The sequence below is a fragment of the Amblyomma mixtum genome, chromosome 10 (assembly GCF_055824585.1).
Source record: "Amblyomma mixtum isolate Tamu chromosome 10, ASM5582458v1, whole genome shotgun sequence".
Classification (NCBI taxonomy): domain Eukaryota; kingdom Metazoa; phylum Arthropoda; class Arachnida; order Ixodida; family Ixodidae; genus Amblyomma; species Amblyomma mixtum.
The window spans coordinates 19,849,402-19,875,170 of NC_143021.1; the positions used below are offsets into that span (position 1 = coordinate 19,849,402).

At 46.3% G+C, this 25,769-nt stretch overlaps 1 protein-coding gene across 1 annotated transcript in view; it reads left to right on the forward strand.

Moving 5' to 3' along the window:
* The first annotated feature begins 1,044 nt into the window (after positions 1 to 1,044).
* The window catches only part of LOC149325292 (sodium-coupled monocarboxylate transporter 1-like), an 81,556-nt gene continuing 56,831 nt past the window's right edge, over positions 1,045 to 25,769 (forward strand). The window contains exons 1-4 of the mRNA XM_089562605.1: positions 1,045 to 1,377; positions 17,523 to 17,588; positions 20,685 to 20,736; positions 22,358 to 22,425. Coding sequence (XP_089418731.1) covers positions 1,045 to 1,377; positions 17,523 to 17,588; positions 20,685 to 20,736; positions 22,358 to 22,425 — 519 coding nt within the window. The remainder of the gene's footprint in view (positions 1,378 to 17,522; positions 17,589 to 20,684; positions 20,737 to 22,357; positions 22,426 to 25,769) is intronic.

The window sequence follows — 25,769 nt, forward strand, 5'->3', positions numbered from 1 at the left end:
TATGCATCATTAAGATGTGTTGCCGTTCTCATTGGTTCCGTATGATGACTTGTGAATCAAGGCGCTATATTAACACGCACAAAACAACAGGACGATAAGCACTTGCGCCAACTTAGAACTGTTCATTAAATCATTGGAGCACGTGCGTTTATAGCAGCCAGCCACGTCCACATTCAGTAATTTGTCCCTAGCAACTGCCGAAACTTGCCACACCGCCTTATCGTGTGTACACCTAAATTTAGCCGTGAATGTGAGCGTTGCTGGCTGTTCTGGATACATGTGATCGTACGGTGCAATAAACAGTTGGAAGTTGGCGCCTGTGCTTGCCGCCCTATCTTTTTGCGTGTATTAATAGGGGCCTTGTTCACGAGTTAACAGGAGATGAAGGAGCCTGTGCGTTCTATTGCTGCACGATTGCGGCATTTCACGCCAGAGACTATTAGGATTTGCAGCCCTTTGTAGCACATGAATAAGCACCATAATCTGTTTCTTTTTATGCGCGCACTCACACAGCGGCGTTCAAAGCAGGTGGCTTCTCGACATCTGCTTGATGTCGCACAGCGCCTGGCTTTTGCTCCGCCGTCAAATACCGTGCAGTGGGTCCGCGTCACTAGTGCAAAGGCAGCCAAAGTAGAGTTGCGGCGAAAGAGCTGTTATTAGCGGAATCTTATGTTTATAGAACGAGAGGTGCTGTTCAAAGTTTTGGACGACATTGATCGTGAGAAACATAACAACGACCAAGAACGTTTGCATGCGCATCGACACATATGCGGTGTTAGGTTTGCGTATTCTATTTTCCCGCAAACTCTTATCAGTGCACAAACGAAGCACTGCGTCCTACTTTTGACTGCAAAGAGCAGCCCTTTGCAGCGGTAGGAAACGCACTCATGGAAATAAACATTTTTTTTTAGCAAGGCCACCTGCGCATGCCCTGATACATTCCTAGCAGCAAGTTACTTTATCCCGTGCCTGCACGGCGGGTTCGTCCAGTTTAGTTGCCAAGCGTCCGCATCGTCCCCTAAGTTCCTGGCTCTCGCAGTAACCATGGCTTCGCACATTGAGTACGCGGTCTTTGGTACATTGATGGCCCTTAACTTCGCACTGGGCTTGTACTTCTCTGTGGGGCGCAAGGGGAACTCAGCTCAGTCAACAGCGGAGGTGTTTCTTGGAAGTCGCACCTTGCGAGCCTTGCCCCTAGCCGCGTCCATCGCGGCCAGTCTTATCTCGTCCACCACCGTAGTGGGTGTGGCTGGACACTTCTACGCCTACGGGTTCCACTTCATATGGCATCGCGTTATTTCTATCCCTGCGGCTGTCGTGGCGTCGCGTATTTTTCTGCCCGTCATGTATGGACTTCGCGTGACTTCAGTATTCCAAGTAAGTTCATCGCAATTACCTCAACTATTCTGTGAAAGAAAAATCTGTGGTGATATATCGGGAGCTCAACTACCAGGAAAGACTGAAGGGGACTTTTAAGCTCTTCGTTAGGGGCATGATAAGATATCGTTGATGGTTTAATGGCCACATATCAGGGATTAGTCATTTTCTACTTGACATTCATAGATCACTGGGACAGTAGTGGCGCAGCGGTTAAGCGATGGGCCACGGCGCTAGGGGCGTACACTACATGCTCCCGAAGTACTACATGCGAAAGAAACCAAACGTTGAAGCTTCGCACGAAGACGACGCCGCTTACGTGGCAACGACAGCGACGTCAGCACAACTATTTGTGCTTTGTTGATGGTTCCCTACGGTTCCTGGCTCTGGTCAGACCGAAATTAGAGGGGGCTAAGCTGTGTTCGTTTAAATGCTTTATTCGTTGCAGGTCTCTGAAGCGCAATGCGCTGTACATAATACATACCATCCAATTGGTACATTAACTTATACCGTCAGAATAGTAGGAATGCAGCAGGAATTGTTTTGATACTTCGCTCGTATGGCACGTACTTCTTGGGGTAAGAGCGCACCCTATGAAAACGACCTAAGGTTTTTTTGTGAATTGAACTTATGGTTAACTTCAGGCCATTCCAAACAATTTTTGAACGAAAGCAATTTTGAACGAGAAAGAGATTACGAACGAAATTTTTTCATATATAGTAAAATTTCACTGTAACAATCAAAATGTCCGCAGGTATTCCTTGTACATGCTTGCATTTTTTGCTATTATCATTTTTGCTACGGTCAAAAGCGTCCCCTATTGGTTTTCTATGGGAGTCTGAACTTTTCAATGGGAGAGGTGGAAAATGTTGCAGAGTTCGCTGCACATCAGATAAATGAACCACCACGTTTAATATTTTTATAATAGTACCTTAAAGTCTTCTAGTATTAAATATTCAGTCCAACAATCTTGGAAGGCTCTTTAGAAAGACCGTCCAATGACGTTAAGTGAATGAGCACACATAAATAAGGGGGTAAGTGTACATGAAGGTTTATGTAAAGAATTGTGTCACATGTTTTGTCACGCAAAGGAGAATGAAATTCCAAGGCTACGCATTTCCGTCAGACCGGGGCACCGACCGCACGTAAATTTTTTTCAATACACAGTGCTACTTGAACCATAGTGTTGAAGTAATGCTGATGCCTTTTGCATCAGTATTCCTTCTTTTAACGCGATAACGCTAAGAGTACCGTGGCGTCGTCGTAGTCGTCGTCGTCGCCATCGGCGTTTGTATCGTTAGCCTTGAGTGAATACTCCTCAAAAATATCTCCACGAAAGGAATCTAGGTGATCTACCTGGGTCACGTGACTACCCTTAGCAAAAACTAATACGTTTGGAATATACGGTGGGCTATTTAAATTGTATTTTAAACGTATTTTGTATACATGACTGCACTAAAAATATAAAGGAAATACGTTCCTGAAATTTCATGCTTGGTATTCGAAATATATTTTTAAAATGTGGCAAAAATACCTGACTTAAAGCATACTTCGAGCACTTTTCAAATACGTGAAAAAATATGTATGCACTTTTAGCATCTTGTTAGTCCATTAAAAGTGTATTTTCGGAAATATTAAATTATTTCTTCGAAAGTATACTTCAATTCTAATAAACGGGCAGTCCTTGTAAACGTATATGTATGCAGTTTTAGCATCTTGTCAATGTATTAAAAGTGTACTTTCGTAAATATGAAATTAATTCATCCCAAGTATACTTCTATTCTAACAAAGAGGCAGTCCTTTTAAACGCATTTGCACCACACTTCTAGCTGCCGTTGAACAGTAGAGTGCTCTAAATCGTGTTTCGTGAAATGGCATTTGCGTGTTGTCAACGTATTGAAGTGTACTTCCGTAAATGCGCAATTAATTCGTCCAAAGAATACTGAAATTCTAGCAAATTGGCAGTCCGCATTAGCATGTTTGCAGAGCACAACGGGCTGTGGTTGAACAATCTAATGCTCGAAATCGAGTTTCGGGAAATCGCATTTTGGTGTTGGCCATGTACTTAAAGTGTACTTTCGTAAATACGCAATTAACCCGTCTGAAGTATACATAAATTCTAACAAATGGGTATTCCGGGTAAACATATTTTCATTACACTTCAAGCTACCGTGGAACAACCTAGGGCTAGAATCAGCGAAGAGTGAAAACTTTCAATTTCTTGTCATCCTTTCGTTTATGGTAACTTCTAGCAGGAACGTGATCACCACTTATACCCCTGCTACACGGGCGCTTCGAATACCTTCCAACCGAGTGTCATCTAAAGCTGCTACACGTGTTCTGTCTAAGGGAGTGCTCGAAGATAATATTACGCCAATGAATATTAACCGCGTCAGCATGAAATTTCCCAGGAGTGCGCCGATGAGGACGACTGCGCTCATACTGTTGTTTACATCGCTGCGTACGAACAGCTAGTGCTCTTTTCATAACATAAAACGCAACCTGCCCTTTAGTTGTATTAAACAATCTGTTTTGTTTGTTACTGGTTGTACTCGTGCTTTTTTACGCAGTGCGACAATGTGTGGGAAGCGATGATACGATCGTACGCCTAAGAAGCACTTGGCAGCCGGGTTGTTGGCATCGCGCAGGACCGGCGCTGCTCGCTTCTTGTTCCGGCTTTCTCCGACGTCAGCAGTACTCTATTTTAAACTACTTTATATAGAAGTATTTTTGGCGACTGTTCGCTTCAACTGAAACGGCCTAACTTGTTATCCACAAGCTAGCGACAGCGACGACTGTAGCTGGCCGTAAAGCACGGCTCGGCAGTCTGGGTCACACCGGCGTTTCCCGTTCATCGTACGCGTGCCCTGCGATGTAAGCAATAGTTGATTTCAGGTCACTGTTGCCAAAACTACACTCGGTGACCATTTGCATTCGCTAAAGCATGTGATTCGCCCTTCACAACCGCCGCAATCACAGATCCAGCCCTGCGGACTCGCTGGGCCTAGTCGTCGCGGAAGGGAAGAGAGCCATCGTCGACTCAAACTGATTTGGCAAGCGCTTATCGCTGGTTAGTGTTCAGGTGTGGACATGTGAAATATAGCCGTTCGTTTCGCTCATTTAGAAGCGCGAGCATATTCACACCGCTGCCTCATTACCGTGCTCTCGCTCAGCCGCCGACAAAGCTGACCGTCCGCCGACCGGATTCGTCGGTGTCGTTGGCCTGAAAAACATGTCCCTCTACAATCATATTATAGTAAACTAGATATTCCACTATAATCACATGCTGTTATTGAGCGTGATATATACTGTCGTTGTCAGACTAGTGTGACCGCCGCCGTCGTCGTCGCTGTACACTGAAAACGAGCTGAGGCTTTCGAATGCGTTTGGAAAGTGCAGTGTAGCACCGCGGGAGTCCGTCGAGTCTGAATGTCATTCCAATTCTTGAATATCATTCGACTCAAATGTCATTTGAACATTTCCGTGTGAGAACGTGATAGCATTATACCAGCAAAAGCACCTTGGGTACTTCTGGGCCCGAATAAGCCACCGGAAAGGACCCCTATTGGCAATGCCGACCGTCTCCTTAGACGCCCATGTATCTGTTGGTTGACAGTTCGACTCCTGAGCTATGCCTGACACAAGTTTCAACTAGCAATTCCATTTTCAATTAGCCGCAGATTCAAACGCGACCAGTAGGGTACTTCTTGAATAATTTGGCAGCCCACAGTCTTTGCGCAAAAAAGGCCTCACCGGGCAAGATAGTCCGTCGCTCTCGCTGGGTATGTATAACGCAAGACAAGTATGGCGCTTGTCGTAGGATTTCTTGTTTGCTGCGCCTGTGTATTCTTGGTATGCTGTGTGTAGGTATCTGCCGTTCCCATTCAGTCACGTGACCTTATGATCTCAGTCTCCTGTCGACTGATGATAAATATGCGTGTAATATTAAGCATTAGCCTGTCTCATTCCACGGAGCCGCCCAGTATACCTTTTTTTAAGCCCCAGTAAATATATTTTTAATGTATTCAAGCATATTTTTAGTCTATTTCTAATCTATTTAATGTATATTTTTAGCCTATTTCCATTCTATATAATGTATATTTTTAGTATATTTTTAATGCATTATAAATATGCTAAGCGGGCAAAAATGTACTTTTCACGCATTTTTAAGAACGTTCAAAATATTATTCCTAGTATACTTAGAAAGCATTGGTATTGCAGTTTAAGCATAGGGACAAAAATGCGAAATAAATATGAAAGTAATACCATACGTTTAAAATGGATTTTTATCGCATCCTCTTTTTCGCTAAGGGTAGTGATGTCACCACAGCCTCCCACTGTTGCAGGTGACAGTTCAACTAATCATTAATCGCAAACGATCTCTCGGAAGGACCAACCTGGGTCGCACAAGCCGTAGCGGTGGCAGCACCTGCCATATGACGACCGTGGCACATCGCTGAACCGCTGCACCAATGCGCCAGGAGTTGTATGACGGCTCGCAGCTATCCATGAATGTGACGTAGAGAGTGACCGGTACCGTCTACATGGACATTGCCTCAACGACACTATTCCGTTTTACCGTAAAAGCCGCCGCGGTGGCTCAGCGGTTATGGTGCTCGGCTGCTGACCCGAAAGACGCGGGTTCGATCCCGACCGCGGCGGCTGGAATTTCTTTGGAGGAGAAATTCTAGAGGCTCGTGTACTGTGCGATGTCAGTGCACGTTAAAGAACCCCAGGTGGTCGAAATTTCCGGAGCCCTCCACTACGGCGTCTCTCATAGCCTTAGTCGCTTTGGGACGTTAAACCCCATAAACCAAACCAACCAAACCAAACCGTTTTATCGTAAGGCGGAGCTCAAGTGTGCTCTCCAGTTTTTTATTTCGTTTTTCGTTGCGCAATGAGTTCTAAAGGTCTACTGTTAATATATATTGAGGCGGGTAGACGACGACGACGACAATAAGCGATAGCACGAGTGGGAGGAGTGGTAGACGACAACGAAGTTTGGACTGTGTTCTCGGTGCCGCTCGCAGCTGTTCTTTCTGTTCTTTTCTATGTGTAAATACCTGTAAATATATTCTTTCCCGCAACATATTTGGCGGAGGTGCGGATTTCCCCTACGCCTACCGACGACGGAGCTCCGCAGCGGCCGCCAGTTTCCTTCACTCATCATGACCCAAGACGCCTCCCAGCAAACCTCAGCCCCGGCCTTGACGTCACTTGTTCTTTCTCCCGCTCGCGACCCTGGGACATTTTCTGGTACCGGCAACACTGACGTCGACGACTGGATCAACATGTATGAAAGCGTGAGTACCTAAAACCGCTGGGATCCGACCCTTATGCTGGCAAATGTCATCTTCTATCTAAAAGACACCGCCCGGGTCTGGTATGAGACGCACGAAGACACTCTGACCAGCTGGGACGTGTGCAAAGATAAACTGCGCGAATTGTTTGGACGGCCGCTCGGTCGAGCGCTTGCCGCTAAGACCTCGCCTCCCGAGCTGAAACTTCTACAGAGACCTATGTGTCGTACATTCAGCATGTGTTGCCCTCTGTCACAAAGATGACGCCAACATGCCCAAGTCTGACAAAGTCGGCCACATGTTGAAAGGAATCGCCGATGATGCCTTCAACTTGCTCGTATACAAGAACTACACTACAGTCAACGGAATTATTAAGTAATGTCGACGCTTCGAGGAAGCCAAAAGCAGGCGTATTAGCCAGCCGTACACACACCTCCCCAACACGGCTGCAACTTCCTCATGTGAAGACCTGCGGCACCAGGAATCTCAAGCGCTTCCAGAAAATGTCACCCGCATCATCCGACGCGAGCTCGAAGCTATGTCCCCTGCCCCCCTGCAACTACATGATGGCGACAAACGCTTGCCTACCATCTCTCTGGTACAAGCCGTCGTCTGCCAAGAGCTTGCAAACCTTGGTCTCAAGGCCGTCAGCCTAGTACGGCCTTCGCCACCACCCGAAATCACTGCGATTGCTCCTGGACGACCTTCGTACTTCACTCCACCTCGGCGAGACCCTAACGACTGGCGGACAACCGACGACAGGCCGATTTGTTTCCTCTGCATTGGCCATTGGCCACATCTCCCGTCACTGTCGAAATTATTGGTCCCGTCGCAGCACATACCGTCCTCTACGCTCCGACCGCGACGACGAACAGCCACTACACGCCCCCTCCATCCCAGCACAGTGCTACAGTCGACGGCCAGATTCCCCGCTCCAGCCGCTCCCCGTCCCTCCTGCGTCGATGGTCTCGTTCGCCCCAACGCCGTCGCTCCTCTCCTGGCCCCTACGGTCACTCGCAAGCGGAAAACTAGACGCTGCAGTGTCTGGAGGTGTTGCTGCAGTACAGCCCCAGTCCCAAAATCCTCGATTAGCCCTTCGCGCACACCATAATTTTCTCGCCATTCATGTCGATGGAGTGCCTGTGCGAGCCCTGATCGATACAGGCGCGCACGTGTCCGTCATGAGTTCAACCCTACGACACCGCCCCCGAAAAATACTGACCCTTGCGCCCAGAGCCGTTCTCCGCGTTGCTGACGGCAGAACGCCTCCTGTTGAACTATGCACAGCCCGTGTTACATATCCGGCCGCCATACATCCGTTCTGTTCTCTTTTCTGGACCAGTGCCCTCATGAAGTCATTCTTGGCCTCGACTTTCTGTCTGAGCATTCAGCCCTCATTAACTCCGCCACTAGTGTTGTTCAGCTTGACCTTCCTCTTTCTGCTGAGTCGCCGTCCCCAGTTATACCCCGTCTTTGTGCTGTCGACTTTGCCCGTCTACCGCCTCAAGCCGCAACTTACATTTCTTTCTCATCTGTTCCCCCTGTACCTGATGGTCACTACGTAGTCACTCCGGAACTTTACGTGTTCCCTGACGCGAAGCATTGCGCTTGCACACACTGTATTTACAATGTCGGCCAACCGAGCGTACCTTCCGGTCCTGAACTTTGGTTCATCCATCCAACCGCTCCCGCGAGGCATCTCACTTGCCACGCTGTGCCCTGCTGCCGAATGTGTGATATCAGTGGTGGACAGCTGCTTAACTTACACTCATCAGTGCCGGTTGCCTGCGGCCCCATCAACAGAGAAACCAACGGACGACTACGCCGACATGATCGCTTCTGACCTACCGCCGATGCAAGCTCGCGATCTTAGTTGCGTCTTATCATCTTTTCGCGACATCTTCGACTTTAATAGCCGTATTTTGGCTCGTACCTCTGTGGTGACGCATCACAAACACCGGTGATTCCGCTCCTCTCCGCAGACGTCCGTATCGAGTGTCCAGCGCCGAACGCACCGTCATAAATCAATAGGTGGACAAGACGCTTGCAAAAGACATCATCGAGTCCTCGTCAAGTCCTTGGGCTTCACCAGGCGTCCTGGTGAAAAAGAAGGACTGCAGCTGGCGCTTCTGCGTTGATTATCGGCACCTCAACCGCATCAGAAAAAAAGACGTATATGCTATAATGAGGATTGATGATGCATTAGATTGCCTCCATGGCGCCAAATATTTCTCTTCAATCGATCTTCGATCGGGGTACTGGCAAAGTGCCGTTGATGAAAAGGACCGCGAGAAGACCGCCTTCGTGACGCCTGGTGGCTTGTACCAGTTTAAAGTCATGCCGCTCGGCCTGTGTAACGCCCCGGCTACCTTCGAACGAATGATGGACTCCCTTCTTCGCGGCTTTAAATGGTCCATTTGTCTCTCTTACCTAGACAATGTTGTGGTTTTCTCGCCTACTTTTGCCATGCACCTCGAGCGCCTCTCCAATATTCTGACAGTGTTTCGTAACGCCGTACTTCAGCTGAACTCATCGAAGTTCAAGTTCGGTCGCCACCAACTCACTATTCTCGGACACCTCGTTGACGCTTCTGGTGTACGCCCAGATCCCGTCAAAATTCCAGCTGTGAATGACTTTCCTCTTCCAAGGTCGTCGAAAGATGTGCGCAGCTTTGTCGGCTTATGCTCGTATTTTCGCCGTTTTATCAAAAATTTCGCCGTCATCGCTCGTCCCCTCACCGATCTTCTTAAGAACGACACCCCTTTACCTGGGACCCTGCTCAAGAGAACTGATTTTCATCCCTCGTTCATTTGCTGACCACTCCGGCCATCTTAGCACATTTTGACCCGTCGTCTCCCACAGAGGTTCGCACCGACGCCTCTGGATATGGAATCGGCGCCGTGCTAGCTCAACGTCAACAGGGTCAAGATCGAGTCATCGCTTATGCCAGCCGCCTACTTTCAGCCGCAGAGCAAAATTACACCATTACTGAGCGCGAGTGTCTCGCCCTTGTCTGGGCAGTAGCTAAATTCATACCCTACCTGTTCGGCCGTTCATTCGCTGTATGGATGGATGGATGGATGAATGGATAGGAGCGCCCCTTTTGAAACGGGGTGGTGGAAATTGCCACCATGCTCAGCTTTTCTTTCTTTATTGTTTTTTTGTTTACTGTGTTGGAAATTCTCATTAAGATTCGCCATCATCTTTACCTACGGTTTCCTACAATTCTAACCGTATGCCACATCTCTGCTTTTCAGCCACCAATCCTGCAATCGCTTTTTGCTAACTGCCACTGCAGATTTATTTACATGACCATTGTTATCCTTAAACCCTAGGGCCTCAGAAAGCGTGACTGTGCCTGCATCGACATCCGGATGGATACCATCACATTTGATTATGAGGTGTTCAATTGTTTCCACAGATCTACAACACACTGCACGTGTGCCATCTTCTTCGTTAAATTTCTTTTTGTAGCTGTGCGTTCTAAGACATCCTGACCTAGCTTCTAAAAGTAGGGCGCTGCCTCTTGAGTTATCATAGAAAAATTCTTTCCTGACCTGCCTTTTCCAATATCGATATAGTTCTACACTATGTTTCTTCTCCATTGAATTCATCCAATTTTTAAACTTCCGCGTTTTTAAACTGTCATTTAATGCTCTTTCTTTCTCCGTCCTCATGACCGCCATACTTACTGGTTAGTTTTCTAGTTCTTTTCTGCCACTGAGTCAACACTCTGTCTGTATAAACATTTCAATACCTTAGCTGCCCACCTGTTATCGTCCCATTTCTTCAGGCGTTCTTCATATAGTATTTTACTCTTAGCTACCCGTGCTTCGAACGATGCCCAGCCCATATACCGTTGTACTGCATCGTTTGTGGTTTTGCCGTGGGCACCTAGTGCTAATCTTCCAACAGCTCTCTGATTTACGTCTAATCTCGACTGAACTTCTGCCCTTAAGCAAAGAACCGCATTGCCGAAAGTAAGTTCCGGCACCATTATTCCTTTCCAAATACCTCTTAGTACTTCACATTTGTTGTACCCCCATAATGCCCTATGTTTCATTATCCCGGGGTCTCTTCGTCCTTTTGCCCTAATAGCCTGTTCGTGCTTTTCCGTGTATATCTGCCCTTGGTTTAGGCATATCCCGAGGTATTTGTATTCGGCCACTTTGGGTATTTCGTGTCCTTGTATTGTAAGCACCTGATCAGTTGTATCATTAAAAATCATCACACCTGATTTAGTTGCGCTAAAATTGAATCCTAGATCGTCTCCTTCGTCTCCACAACAACTAACCAAAGTTTGTAAATCTTCCTGGCTATCTGCTAACAGTACAATATCGTTATCACTGATCACCACGCCCTCTGTTGGCTGTCTTCACTAAAAGATCCCACCGGTCGCTTTGCGCCCCCAAGAATACTCATACTCCGTCGTGTACAAGTCAGGGCGTCATCACCAGGACGCTGACTGTTTGTCCCGATACCCTGTAGAGCCACCTAACCTAGAAGACGCTGAGACCCTGGCCTGCCTCTTAGCTATTTCTGATCTTGCCGATATGGGCAACGAACAGCGCCACGACTAATGTTTACGACCTATCTTTGATGGCATCCGTTCTGCAAACCGATCTCCGTCTCTGAACCCTTATGTGCTCCAGAACGGCATTTTGCATCGCCGCAACCTACGCTCCGATAGCCCTGCGCTGCTGCTCGTGATACCCCAACGTCTACGCTCTTCTGTCCTTGAAGAATTGCACGACCTGCCGACAGCCGGTCACCTTGCCGTGTCCCGCGCGTACGCTTGGGTTCGGCACCGCTTCTTTTGGCCTGGTCTGTATTGTTCCGTCAAGCGTTACGTGGCCGCTTACGACCTGTGTCAACGTCGGAAAAGGCCCTCCACTTTGCCTGCAACCCATCGACATGCCTTCGGAACCTTTTCACCGTGTTGGGCTCGACCTTCTTGGCCCTTTTCCAACGTCCCTCTCCGGCAACAAGTGGATCGCTGTCGCAACTGATTATACGACTCGGTACGCCATCACGCGTGCTTTGCCGTCCAGCTGCGCTACCGATGTCGCCAATTCTCTTCTACAAGACGTAATCCTTCACCATGGCGCCCCTCGTCAAACTGCTCATCGACCGCGGTCGTTATTTTCTGTCCAGAGTAGTTCATGACATTCTTCGTTCGTATGACACGCAGCACCAGCTCGAGACAGCTTACCACCCACAAACCAATGGGCTTACGGAAAGGTTCAACCGCACGCTCACCGACATGTTAGCCATGTACGTATCGTCAGACCACCGAGATTGGGACGCAGCCTTGCCTTATGTGACGTTTGCATATAACTCTTCTCTTCTTGACAGAACAGGCTATTCTCCTTTCTACCTTTTGTTTGGTAGGCATCTCACCTTGCCTTTGGACACACTCATGCCGCCTTCTTCAGTCCCCACCACTGCTTACGCTCGGGACGCCATCGCCCTGGCGTGCCAGATAGCCCGTAGTAGGCTGCAAGCCTCTCAAGTTTCCCAGAAGTCCGCCTACGACCGCCGTCACCAGGCAGTCGAATATACCCCAGGATCACTCGTCCTTCTCTGGACGCCGTCTCGCAGCGTCGGTCTCTCCGAGAAGCTTCTTTCTCACTACCGTGGCCCTTACCGTGTCGTGCGCCGTGTCACCGACGTGAACTATGAAATTGCTCCCCTTGCGCCCTTGCCATCGTCCTCTGGCGCTACCACCGACATTGTTCATGTCTGTCGCCTTAAACCTTATCACGACGCGCATCCGTCGCCGCCCTAACGCCGAGATGGCGTTTCAGCAGCCGGGGGTCCTGAAGTGGGTAGACGACGACGACGACGACCAAGAGCGTGGGAAGAGTAGAAGACGACAACGAAGTTCGGACTGTGTTCTCGGTGCCGCTCGCAGCTGTTCTTTCTGTTCTTTTCTGTCTGTTAATATCTGTAAATATATTCTTTCCCGCAACAGTATGTTGATATAACAGAAGTGGATTCGTATGCGAGTGATTCCTATCCGGGGGGTGGAAACCTTGGCAAGTCGTAATCGCTTTTTTTTTTCTTACCCTCCCATCATTATGTAAAGGTGATTAAAAACTTCATTCCTAATGTTATTATTATAGAGTGCTTCCAAGCTTAGTGATGACTTCAACTTTTGCAGACCATTTGTCCTTGATAAGGTTTTTTTCAGAAAGTTTCATTCTTAAGTGTGTTTGTCGACGGTTTGCTTCTGTATGGTGCACATATATTGTCTTAAGCGCAAAAGTCTTTGCAGGGGATGGATATAAATGCTGATTCTGTCTCCGCTGTGTCGATTTGATAAGATTGGTATTGAGAGGCATGCTGTTTTAATCCGCGTGAAGAAATGCAAATTTCGCCTTTCTCTAAAAGACATTTGAAACTACACATCCAGGCATTGCCAGTCAGAATATGGCTGCTGATGAAAACTTCTGTTGACCCTTTTGTAAACAAGCGTCCATGCGATATATCAGAAAGCATTGAGCACTGCTTTGTCTGAAAAGATGTGATTTTCTTTTTCACGTGCTCCAAAGCAAGAAAACAACAAAGACTTTGTTGTAAATTCACAGATTGTTGGAAATCCTAGTGCCAGTCAGCATGATCAGTAACCACTCAAAAAGCAATTTTTGCTTGGACTGCAGAGCAAGTGGAAAACACGCATTCAGGACCGGAATGCTGAAACAGTGTTTTCCGCTAAATCCCACCTCAGTCATATGATGCTCTAGCTGAAGGACATTTGTGATGAGAGTGACTTTATACCGGATTCCTATCCTATGTTGATGTGCTGTGCCCCTGGGACCCCTTTTAGTGGCTTGTTGAGGTGTAAATGCGTTTGTTTATTTTTTTACATCATTCCATTGTAGCCACTAGAGAGGCCATTTCCTAAACAGCCTTTATATATAGCTCGCTCCTATACAGAAATGCCTTTCAAAAATACGAAGCTGGAGAAAGTGCACGGTGCGAAGGGTTAGCGCTGCGTTATTGAACTCCTCCGACCGTAAATGGAATCAACATTCTTGAAGGAAGCTCTTTCAAGTTTCTTGTATTCTCTAAAATAATTGCAAAGAGTTAATACTTTTTTGCCCTGGGGATGTGGCACCTAATTTGGTTGCATTTTGAGATGCCTTGGAGCCAAAACTGTAGCGGAAACCTAAAGCTCATAAGGTTTTTTGTTGTTTTTTTCTCAGTAAACAGTTAGCAGCATGGAAATCAATTCACAATTCCTCTTGGTGTGTGCTGACTTAAATGTTGCATTTTTACGCGCTTCCCACCAAAAACAGTTTAACGTTATCGCCCTTCTTGGTCTGCTCGAGAACACTTGCCGGATGAGGTCTTGCAATGCGCACCCGGACCTCGTTCACAAAATAATAGTTACGCTCACAGTCTCTCTCCGCGCAGTTTGCTGAACCATAGCCTCCTTTATACTTTCTGTGCCTGGCAACTCGGCGCTCCGCGGCCGTCGTCGCCGCTCCTCCTCCCTTGAGAAGTTACGCCGCTGGATGCCGAGAGATGGCGACAGCAACGTTGGGGCACCCTCGCCAGGCGAGTGCCGGGTGCGCCGTGTTGCACAGCAGCCCGGATAGCCACGTGCTGTTGCTCTGTCGCTGTTACATGGGCTGTTTTGCAGTGTTTGCAGTGCTTTTTTTAAGCTTTGATTATTGCCTCGTCTTGAACAACATCCGCTCTCAGTGCCTTGCACGCGACCTTGGAAAGAAAGGAGAGGTTTCGTCATCTCACTTGAAGAAACTCTACCAGATGTAAGAAAGATTGGATTGTAAAACCTGTGAGGAGTCTAACCAGAAACATGTTTTTCCGAACAACATTGAAAAAATGAACGTCTAACGAGCTGTCGAAATTTTTTCTCCAGACGTTACATCTCCTCTGGAGTTTTTGAAAGAGCACGCAGGACAGAGCTGCCATACATCATTTGCCTATGCGGAACCAACAATACTATTTATGGAGAGCAATGGTGCCTACTGCACGACACCGCCAATAAGTACCAACATATCGAGCAAAATTTCCCTGACGTCAGGCACTTTGACGACAAAAAATGATTCTAGGCTGGAATGGCTGGAAGTTACATTTCCGCTATATATTGACCAACTAAAGAAAGATGCAACTTATCCTCGTTCCTTTTTCACAGCCGAAACGTGCGAGGCCCTTCTGCTCACAACTTACTCGACTGCTTGCTGCATTCGCTATCTGTTAGCTGAGGAGAAGTTGCGTTTTGTACCAACGCGGAAATTCAGCAGTGACCCATTTGAAGCGCTGTTTGGAACACTGAGGCGGTCACTGGGATGCAACGACCAACTTCCCGTGCGGACAGTACTGTCAGGACTCGAAAAAGTCTTGAGGATGGGAATTGCCACGACATCTGAACACAGAGTCACCACAGCACTGGACTTAGGACTGCATAGCTATGTGCACTTGGGAGCAGTGATGAGCTTCCAGAGGCTGCTTTGGAAGTCTTGGGGCGCTTAGACGTGCAGCATGTCCCTGCTTCTCTAGATACATTGTAGCTGTCGGCCACGTTCTATGTAGGTGGCTACATCGCTCGTGTGATAAGTGAACATATGGAATGTGAGCACTGCTGTTTACTCGCAACCAAGCCACCTACTAGTAACCCATTCGAGCAGTTCACGCGAGCACAGGACCGTGGTGGGCTGCTTTACCCATCTGACGAGTTACTTTATGTCTTAGGCTGCGGCTGTTTGTGGAGAGAAGCTTAAAAGAAAACCCAAGACTTCAAAATCCATTGAAAAACCTGACCGATGCAGCTGTTCCAGCCATCTGTAAATCAAGGTTGCTGAAGTGCCCTGTCAGTGACAGCAGTCACCATGAACATTTTTCTCTACTTGTGGCAACTAGATTCATCAGACCACTGCTGGTGAACTACGCCTCTCCGATAACAGACAAGAATGATTTGTATAAGCCGCTGTTTCGGCAGAAGCCACTCTCACGAAAAGTCATGAAGCTGTAAAAGTAGTTACTCTTGTAGCACAGCTGCTGTTGTGAAATGTGTAAAAAATTACGAGGAACTTTAGCGGCTAAAGTGCTGAAAGGCGAAAGCCTGAGTGCTGCATTCTGCTACGTGATTGTTCACTGCACATTTTGTTGGTGCATTAATTAACTGCCAATTAATGACGCTTAAGCTTCGCCTTTAGAAGTGGAACGCGAAAGCGTGTTGTAGCGCTGCCACGGTGTCCAAGGAACGCCACCACCCGTTCGGCGCGATGCGTTGCCCTTTGAACGCAACGCTTTTTGAGGAAAGGAAATGGGGCTGTAATTCTCTGTCATCTCGGTGGACACCTGAGCCGCACCGTACAGGAAGGGAGGAAGTGTGAGTGAAAGAAGAAAGAGGGGCCGTAATGAAGAAAATGAAAATTGTATTTGAGGAAAGGAAATTACGCATTAACTGTCTCACATATCTGAGTAGACACTAGTCGAAAATTGTATTTGAGGAAAGGAAGTTGCGCAGTAACTGTCTCACATATTTCGGTGGACACCCGTCAAAATTCGCGCGTGGTGACGTCACCACAATTTGGACCAATCTGAAGCGCGGACAATTACGCCTTGCTCGTCGGTAAATTGGTTTCTGAGGAAAGGAAATTATCTGTCTCTCATATCTCAGTGGACACCTAAACCTCACCGTAACGGGAAGGGAGGAAGATGGGAGTGAACGAAGACACCGTATTCACTAGACGCACCTTTGTTCATTCGAAACCATCGTGCTGGCATGGCGGAGTGGAAGCGTGCTCGACTCGCACTCCGGAGACCGGGGTTCGATTCCCAAGCTCGGCAAATTTCTAACTTGGTTTTATTTATTCATCTGGTCGGACTAGAAAGGTTAATTAGACTAATTAGTTAAGTAAGCAATTAACTAATCTCAAACTTACTTGGAGCATCACTATACGACCCCTTTAATTGGTTGCATGGTTAGCAGCCAAAGTACAATTGGCCCCGATTGAAATTCGCGCACTGTGACGTGACGACCGTTTCGACCAACTGAAAAGCGTGACATTCTCTGTCGACAGCTCCTGCTTACAACGATGAGGCATTAAAGGCTTCCGCCTTAATAAATGCTGGTGCCTTTAGTCTTAAATTTTGTTTTAGCGTAGCGTAGACTACCATTGTAACGGTCCTATTACCACTGATGCTAGCGAAGCAGTCATGCAGTTTTTCGAGCCATGCCCACACTGCATCACATAACATGTCATAGCTTTGGTGTTACTGGCTAAAAACTAACGTGATCACTTGTTATGCTTAGAGGATGTCGGCCTCACAAGTAAATTTAACGAATATGTACGATTCATGCTTAGTAGCAGTTATTCCGCGAGCGAATAACAGCCCTCCCATACTCACGCCGGCATTCGCATCAGTGCACCTCGACACCTACGTCAGTGGCGCCCTCAGAGGCGCGAGCGGCAGCGCCGCGCAACTTTACCCGACGGCGCCGCTCTATAGTTCGCGCGGCGCGTTGACAGGCATAGAGAGTATAAAGGAGGCTATGGCTGAACACAACTGATGTACAGTACGGTCCAATGTCAAAGGGAGCATGAGATCGCGTGGCCTCCGCACTTCCCGGAGCGCTGCTGCCGAGAACTTGTAGGAATTGTCGGCACAAGAGGCATGCGCAGTAAGCATGATGGCTGGTCGTTCCGCGCATGCGCCTGATGCCGCCTATTCTCGCCGCATCTAGGCCGGCAGTGCTTCGTGAAGCGCGGAGGGCACGCGATCGCCTGTTCCCTTTAACACTGGACCGTACTGTACCTGCTATGAGCCTTCGCGTCCTTAGATGACTGATTTTGCTCCTTTCTCTTCTAGTACATTCGGCTGCGGTTCAACTCAGCTATATCCCTGACTGCTTGCGCCATCTATATGTTCGTCATGGTAAGCAACTCAATTTCTAACTTATAATACTCAGGCATCTGCAAAATAGTTCCTTGTAATATTCAGGGGAATTGCGCGAATTGGCACGAGAAATCTTGGCGGCTGCAGAGAAAAAAAAACAAAAAAGAAAAAAACGTACACAATCAGGGACAGCGGACAAACAGTACCGCTTTATTTGAGCAGTTCCCGGACACATGTAGTATGTCTCAGACAAGAGTGTTGCGGAGAGATATGCAATAAAGTCTGGTCTTTATAATAGAGGGCAACAGACGCCTTTCTGACGCAGCACTGCCGGTTTCTACCTATTCGTACGGATTCTAAAGTTTTACGGTTTGGTTGGTCTTTTGGGGTTTAACGTTCCAAAGCAACTCAGCCTATGAGGGACGCCGTAGTGAAGGGCTCCGGAAATTTAAACCACCTGGGTTCTTTAACGTGCGCTGACATCGCACTGCACACGGACCTTTAGAATTTCGCCTTCATCGAAATTTGGCCGCCGCGGTCGGAATCGAATCCTCGTCTATCGTGTCAGCAGCCAAGCACCGTGAACACTGAGCAACCGCGGCAGGTGCAGTTTTACGAGTTACACATATCTTGCTTTTTTTGAAGAATCACATTCTCTTCAAAAGCGAATGCACTGTCAGTGCGGATTGCTTTCTCCTGCAGTATGAGGTGAGAAAACCATCAATAACTTTTGCTTTACATGTGCTTTTGGCATAGTTTGCGCTCTCCTTCAATCTTTCGCTAAGAGATTGCCCGACTGTTCGCCGCATTGCTCTCCGCTATTGGAGAGAATTTCTCGGGCTATGCTTTTTGTATCGTCCACAAACGAAACATGACAGTGTTTGTGATTGTGGACGTTTTAATTTTTCGTTATTTGTTTTCTGATACAGAGATAATCTAAGCAAAATTTATGCAACGTAAGTTTGTAAAAATAAGCGAATGTAAGCTGAACTCATGAGGTTGTTTGCATTGTTTTCTATGATAAATAATCTTGTGAACATCTGTAGTTAACGCTGTGGGCTTTTAGAAGATATTTAATTTTTGGAAGGAGGAAATTTGAATGACGTGTCTTTTAAGTTTTCTCTATGCGTGCTGAGGGGGCAAATGCTATTGATAAGTAGGTTCAAAAATTAGTTAAAGGTACCTAAAAGCTACACAGCTGAATATAGCGTGATGACAGGGATAAATAGTCATGATGACGAGCATCATGATGACAGTCAAAATATCTAGCAGTTTTGTGATAGAGGTCAATTTCTCCGGTCTGTTTTTTATGGCGAGTACAGTTCGGCTGTGGAACGTAAAAAGTGCATGAAGACTGTTCTCATGTGCACGTGCCGCCATAGGAACAGGCTGAGAATATTTTCTGTACTGGCGATCTACTCGAACGGCTAAATAGTGCGGCGGAAGTGGGCACACAAACAAGTTTATGACAGTGGGGCCCCTTGCCGCCAATCTTGTTCACCATACACAGTGTGTTTCATTAATACTTTGCACGATTTAAAAAAAAAATAGGCTTTTTGAGTTCGAACAGAGCTCTTTTGGGCATAATATTGTCATCGGCGTGGTACATCAGATTACATCTAAGACGTACTGACTAGTAGGCTTTTTAACTAACACTGAAATGTCAAATTTCTAACTATTACTTTTATGGTGCTTAATTATTGAAAGGAATCTAACCCATTGTAGGCAATATCCAAATCAGGTTTTAGAATTTCGAAAATGCGGTTAACGTCGGCGCTGTGCTCGAACAATTTTTGGCTATTTCAGTGAGTTACGAGACCTAAAGATGTTGCTTTGCCTGAAAGCTTCTCGAAAGCAGATGTATTTTAGCACGATGTAGCCAAAATTTGCCGACTACAGCGCTGAAGGTAACGGCGGGTTCGAAATAGTAAAAACTTATATTGATATTAATTACGGTCAACTACACGCCTCTCAGCAATAAATGACCCTAAAAGCCATATTTAAGAATTTAGCTAGCCAATATTAGTTAACCATCCTGCTAGTTATCAAGTTTCAGCTGCATTATGATTTACCATACCACTGGCAATGCTGTGCCGAAAAAAGGGCGCTTCTAGTTCTGAAAGCCTATTTTCAAAAATTGTGGAAAGTCTTAGGTAAAACACTATATAGCAAGAAGAGCATAAAGCATTCTAAATGCAAAATGTAAAACAAGCTCTCGCATTTCATAGCGCACCCCACAACTGCTCCAAAATGGGCAGTGCCGTTTATTAATCGCTATGTTGAAGATTTCGTGTACGAAAACGTGTCGGCAGCTGTTTCTCTGTTCTTGTGAGAGTTAAGCGAAAAACAATTTGTGTGATAAAGGGTGGTTGGTTGGTTTATTGGGGTTTCACGTCCCAAAGCAACTTTGGCTTTGAGAGACGCCGTAGTGAAGGGCACCGGAAATTTCGACCCCCTGGGGTTCCTTAACGTGCACTGACATCGCACAGCACACGGGCCTCTAGAATTTCACCTTCATCGAAATTCGGCCACCGCGGTCGGGATCGAATCCGCGTCTTTCGGGATGATGTGAGAATAATGCAGGTGAAAGCTCGGCCGATGTGGAGTAATTATTTATTAAATAAGAGCCAAAAATGTTACTTAGATTTGTGGAAACAGTATCGGATGTCGACGTAAAGTGAGGACGTGAAAACAGTACTAAACCTCAAAATTACGCGAAAAAACACCACCAAGTGACAGAGGATAATAAAATGTCGATGTACACCAAATTTTATTGATCTGATGCAAATAGTTAATTACTTAGAAGCCAAAATTTTATTTACACGTCAAAATAGCCCCAGACGTGCATATAGAGCGAGGACGAGAAAATATCGGCAGACGTCAAAATTGGAAGAAGTACAATGAGAGCCGACAGTCAAAAGAGAGAAAAAGAGGCAAAAAGACAGGCAAACAGAGTAAAGTGAAGCAAAGAGAGGCGACGAATGTGAAGGAGGCATCAGTGCTTTCACATTCTCCCAGTGCGGGTCGTCCCAGTCATCTCTAACGTTTCTGCACCTGCTCTCCTAGTGACCTCCAAACTTGCCTTACTTTTTCCGCAGTACGAAGTGCACTAAAACTAGCGTATATTTTTTAAAGGTAAGCTTTGGAGGTCTAACCATCTTCGCAGCAAGCCTTACTATTGTCACAGGTAAGGACGTATAATACTTAGATTTACGCTCCGTCTACAACTGTATGGCGAACATAGATGTCATTTTATCATTGCGGCTGGTACAGCGCGAAACAGACAAAAGCAAAAAAGAAAGAGACATCACAGACTGTGCTTTAACCACACCACATACTTCGTGCTTTGCTGTGTTTCGTGCTGTACCACCCACAATGAACTTTTACCAACTCGCCCAGCTATCCATCGTTCTTCAGTGTTATTTTGTCCTGTTTTTAACCCACACAAAATTATTAAAGCATACCAAAATGTTTAATTCTCATTAGCTTGGGAAAGCTCGACGATTTAGAACATGGTGCTATTGTTAATGCTGTAACAGGCTTAACGAGCATATGATGGCGGACCCTAATTTCTGTTGCTCCCAGTCCAAATATGCTTTAGTTTTTGATTTACGCAGAAAAACTCTTGAGACCCTTCGTGCTAGAGGGGCTTCTTGCCTGCCCCCCAAAGAACTCTTAAGCCATGTGAATGAGGCTTAATTGCAGCATTTAAGATCCCAGCTAACTTGTGCCTGGAATCTGCTTCTCAAAAATCGCTCCCTAATCAAATGCGGGGCACATCTCGTGCGCAGTCACGGCATCAGGCTACACTTCCTCTGCAATCAGCATTAGGAGTCCTCTTGAAGAAATGCAGCGTCGTTCAAACTGACTGAAAAAGAAATTAGAAGTTTGAAACCTGACCTGATCATCCGCGTAGACAAACATTCTCAGTTCGTGAAACAAATTGCGCACTTTTGCGGCTCCCTCCGCTGTGTTTCATTGTCTACAATTATAATAACTGAATAAGTAAAACGCACTCCTCTCAAAAAAGTTCTTGGGAGATGCGAATCAGGAGTAGCTGAAGAAATTTGTTTTTCGTGCAGCAAACGCTACGTTCGTAAAAGAGCCAATTGCATAAACGGTCGGACAGGAAGCTGGCGAAAAATGTGAGCAGTAGTAATGGCGTTAGTTAGTTACGTACTACAGTAGTTAGTTACGTACTACAGCAGTAGTTACGTACTACATTTCTGTATCGCTAAGTCACTTTGCAGAAGGAGCAATCAAAGCTTCTAGCAAATATTCACAGTTTTTTTCACATGCAGAAAAGGGGCGCTATCTGAGTCAGCAGAATATTGATTATTATGTGTTTGTTAACTGCAACATTATCCTGCGTTTTGATGTTTCCACACGGTGTGTATAAAAGAAAATATCCGATAAGACACAAATATTGCCCTCTTTTAGGTTTTAGCGCTTTATTTTTTTTGGATTGAGGGCGGGGGTAATAATTAATTCTGAGTGCCGCGGATATTTGTGTTTATTGGTCTTGTCTTTATTCTGTTGTTCTGCTTCACACGCATTCAATATTGTTCAAATGTTGAGGCTCTCGCCCCAGACTTTCCCCTACTTTAAAAAAGTTTTCTTTTTTTTACTATGGAAACTTTCAGCCACGGCATTCAACGTTCGACGCGAGTCCACAATGACCATGTGTGGACTCGCGTGTTGGCTTTTCGTGAACATTTTTAAAATATTGATTACTTGCACTCTTTTTAAACATACTTATGTCTTAAGTTGCCCATAACAAGCAAGTTTTAATATTATATTTATTTCAGTATTCGGTTTTCCTCTTCTCTGGTGCAACATCGTAATTGGACTCTGTGGAACTATTTACACGGCGTTGGTGAGTCAAATTGAAAACAGCCAATGCCCTCAAATCTCTTGTATATGTTCGGGAATGTGTATGCGGTTGCCACCTGTACTGAACGCCCAGGATGCATGACATTGCAAAACTGCCCTTCGCGTGCATAGATGCGAGCTCATAGGCAAGTGGTAAATACCAACTCCCTCAAGCCGCATTTACTTGCATATTCAGGAGCGTTCCTTGCTATTTATCAAAACGGTAGCCCTATTTTCAGGGTCATAAGGAGACACAGTATGAAATGGACGCTCTCGAGATCTTTAGATTGCAAAGCTGAATTCATTGAGACCTACTTCCACAGCTGATAGTTTTGATGCATTCGGGCCACCCAAGTAGCCTTTAGTTTTGTGCACTTTAATGTTTACTGTATTGTCACTCGTAATTAACATGACGAAATAAATTTCTGCTTTTCAGCGCGACGTCCTTAGACAGCTAAAATTATGCTGAATAGTTCTTTTGCGAGCCTGTCAAAGTGCGTAATGAGTTTCGAAATCTGGTTCGCGGCTGGACATTTCGTTAAAAAGCCAACAGAATGTTTTAGAATGCTCCTCGTTTTAGAAAAGACAAACTTGCGCTTTGAATATTGTCGGTTAGTACTAGAAAAGAACCGCGGAGAATAGGATCTTAGCTCTGCAGTTTTCAGTGGTGCAATTATACTGCCCAAAATCAAATGTTTTTGAAGTACAGGGGACCTGACTGCCGATTTTAAGAGCAATCGGTTCTTAGTCGTAGAATCGCGATACTAATGCAACTACATCTGACCAGGTAATGTACTACGCTGATCTTAACGTGTACTGTGATGTAAATAACTTTGTGTCAAAAATACCTAAATGGGCATATATAAAAATTCGCGCATGAATGCGTTGCTGTCAAGGACCATCCCGCTGCGTTGAGCGGGAGCTGTTCCAGAGAATATGTTCACTTTCTTACATCGCATTTACAGCAGGAAGATGCAATTATAGACCAATTAAGCAAACATGGGAAGGGGAATGAGGGGCTCGTTATAAATATGAAAGAAGCCAACAGCCACAGAAACCAAGGGGCACAGGGGATTTTTAATTTTTTAAAATTTATTTTGTGGTGTTGATCAAATTAGAATGTTGCTGAATATGTTATCGCTAACAGCTAATTCATTAGAAAAGCAGAAGAAAAAACAACCACATGCCGCCGGTGGGATCCGAACCCACGACCTCCGAATTACGCGTCCGGTGCTCTACCTCTGAGCTACGGCGACGGCTGTCAAATCTGCTTTTCGGGGGTATTTATGTTTTCAGGTAACCTAACATTGAGAGTGTTCATCAGCGCTACACACGTTCACAAGCGGCGGACGTACAACGTCCTGAGTTACCGCAAGTGTGACGAAGAACGTCATCGAACGGAGAGGGTGGAAGCTGTGTGAGAACCCTCTTATGCTTGCTATGGCGTCAAGGCTGCCAGAACCGAGGCCCTCGCTAAGCAATTAAGCAAACATGGGAAGGGGAATGAGGGGCTCGTTATAAATATGAAAGAAGCCAACAGCCACAGAAACCAAGTGGCACAGGGGATTTTTAATTTTTTTTTATTTTGTGGTGATGATAAATTTAGAATATTACTGAATATGTTATCGCTAACAGCTAAATGATTAGAAAAGCAGAAGAAAAAACAACCACATACCGCCGGTGGGATCCGAACCCACGACCTCCGAATTACGCGTCCGGTGCTCTACCTCTGAGCTACGGTGACGGCTATCAAATCTTCTGCTTTTCGGGGGTATTTATGTTTACAAGTAACCTTACCTTGAGAGTGTTCATCAGCGCCACCCACGTTCATAAGCGGCGAACGCAGAACGTCCTTAGTTACCGCATATTTATAACGAGCCCCTCATTCCCCTTCCCATGTTTGCTTAATTGCTTAGCGAGGGCCTCAGTTCTGGCAGCCTTGACGCCATAGGAAGCATAAGAGGGTTCTCACGCAGCTTCCACCCTCTCCGTTCGATGACGTTCTACGTCACAGTTGCGGTAACTCAGGACGTTCTACGTCCGCCGCTTATGAACGTGGGTGGCGCTGATGAACACTCTCAAGGTTAGGTTACTTGTAAACATAAATACCCCCGAAAAGCAGAAGATTTGACAGCCGTCGCCGTAGTTCAAAGGTAGAGCACCGGACGCGTAATTCGGAGGTCGTGGGTTCGGATCCCACCGGCGGCATGTGGTTGTTTTTTTCTGCTTTTCTAATCAATTAGCTGTTAGCGATAATATATTCAGTAATATTCTAAATTGATCAACACCACAAAATAAATAATAAAAACATTAAAAATCCCCTGTGCCCCTTGGTTTCTGTGGCTGTTGGCTTCTTTCATATTTATAACGAGCCCCTCATTCCCCATCCCATGTTTGCTTAATTGCTTAGCGAGGGCCTCGGTTCTGGCAGCCTTGACGCCATAGGAAGCATAAGAGGGTTCTCACGCAGCTTCCACCCTCTCCGTTCGATGACGTTCTACGTCACACTTGCGGTAACTCAGGACGTTCTACGTCCGCCGCTTATGAACGTGGGCGGCTCTGATGAACACTCTCAAGGTTAGGTTACTTGTAAACATAAATACCCCCGAAAAGGAGAAGATTTGACAGCCGTCGCCGTAGCTCAGAGGTAGAGCACCGGACGCGTAATTAGGAGGTCGTGGGTTCGGATCCCACCGGCGGCATGTGGTTGTTTTTTCTACTGCTTTTCTAATCAATTATCTGTTAGCGATAACATAATCAGTAATATTCTAAATTGATCAACACCACAAAATAAATTTAAAAAATTAAAACTCCCCTGTGCCCCTTGGTTTCTGTGGCTGTTGGCTTCTTTCATAATTGTAGACCAAGGTAGTTACACATAACAAAAAGAATAAGTAACATCTATTGGGGAGTCAGTGGCACGTTAGGTGAAAAAACTGCAGACTGTTTAGTGCATTCTAGTGAGACCAAAGGCACCTGTTTATGCTACGAAGAAGACGATGAGCGGGCAGTACCGCGGGACGGAGCAGATAGAAACTGGGGAAGACAACGCTCCTCAATGCAGAGCGCGAGAGCGTGGTAAATTTTAACGCAAGGCGTGGTCGGCTGTGGCGATAGCCTGAAAGGCGTTCTGAACGGCCACGGTTTGCTATGCTCTTTGCTGAAAAGAGTCCGTCGGCCGTTGGATGAGGCCTGGCCACTTCTGCATGTGACGGGGACGACCACAGGATTGTGCGGCCTCGTCTCACAACCGGTAAAGCTGTCCTCAACATTGTGTTTTTGCATGCCCACTTCACGGGCCATACGTATCGAACTCCTGACTTCCGGGATGCCCTTCCAGTCGTTATG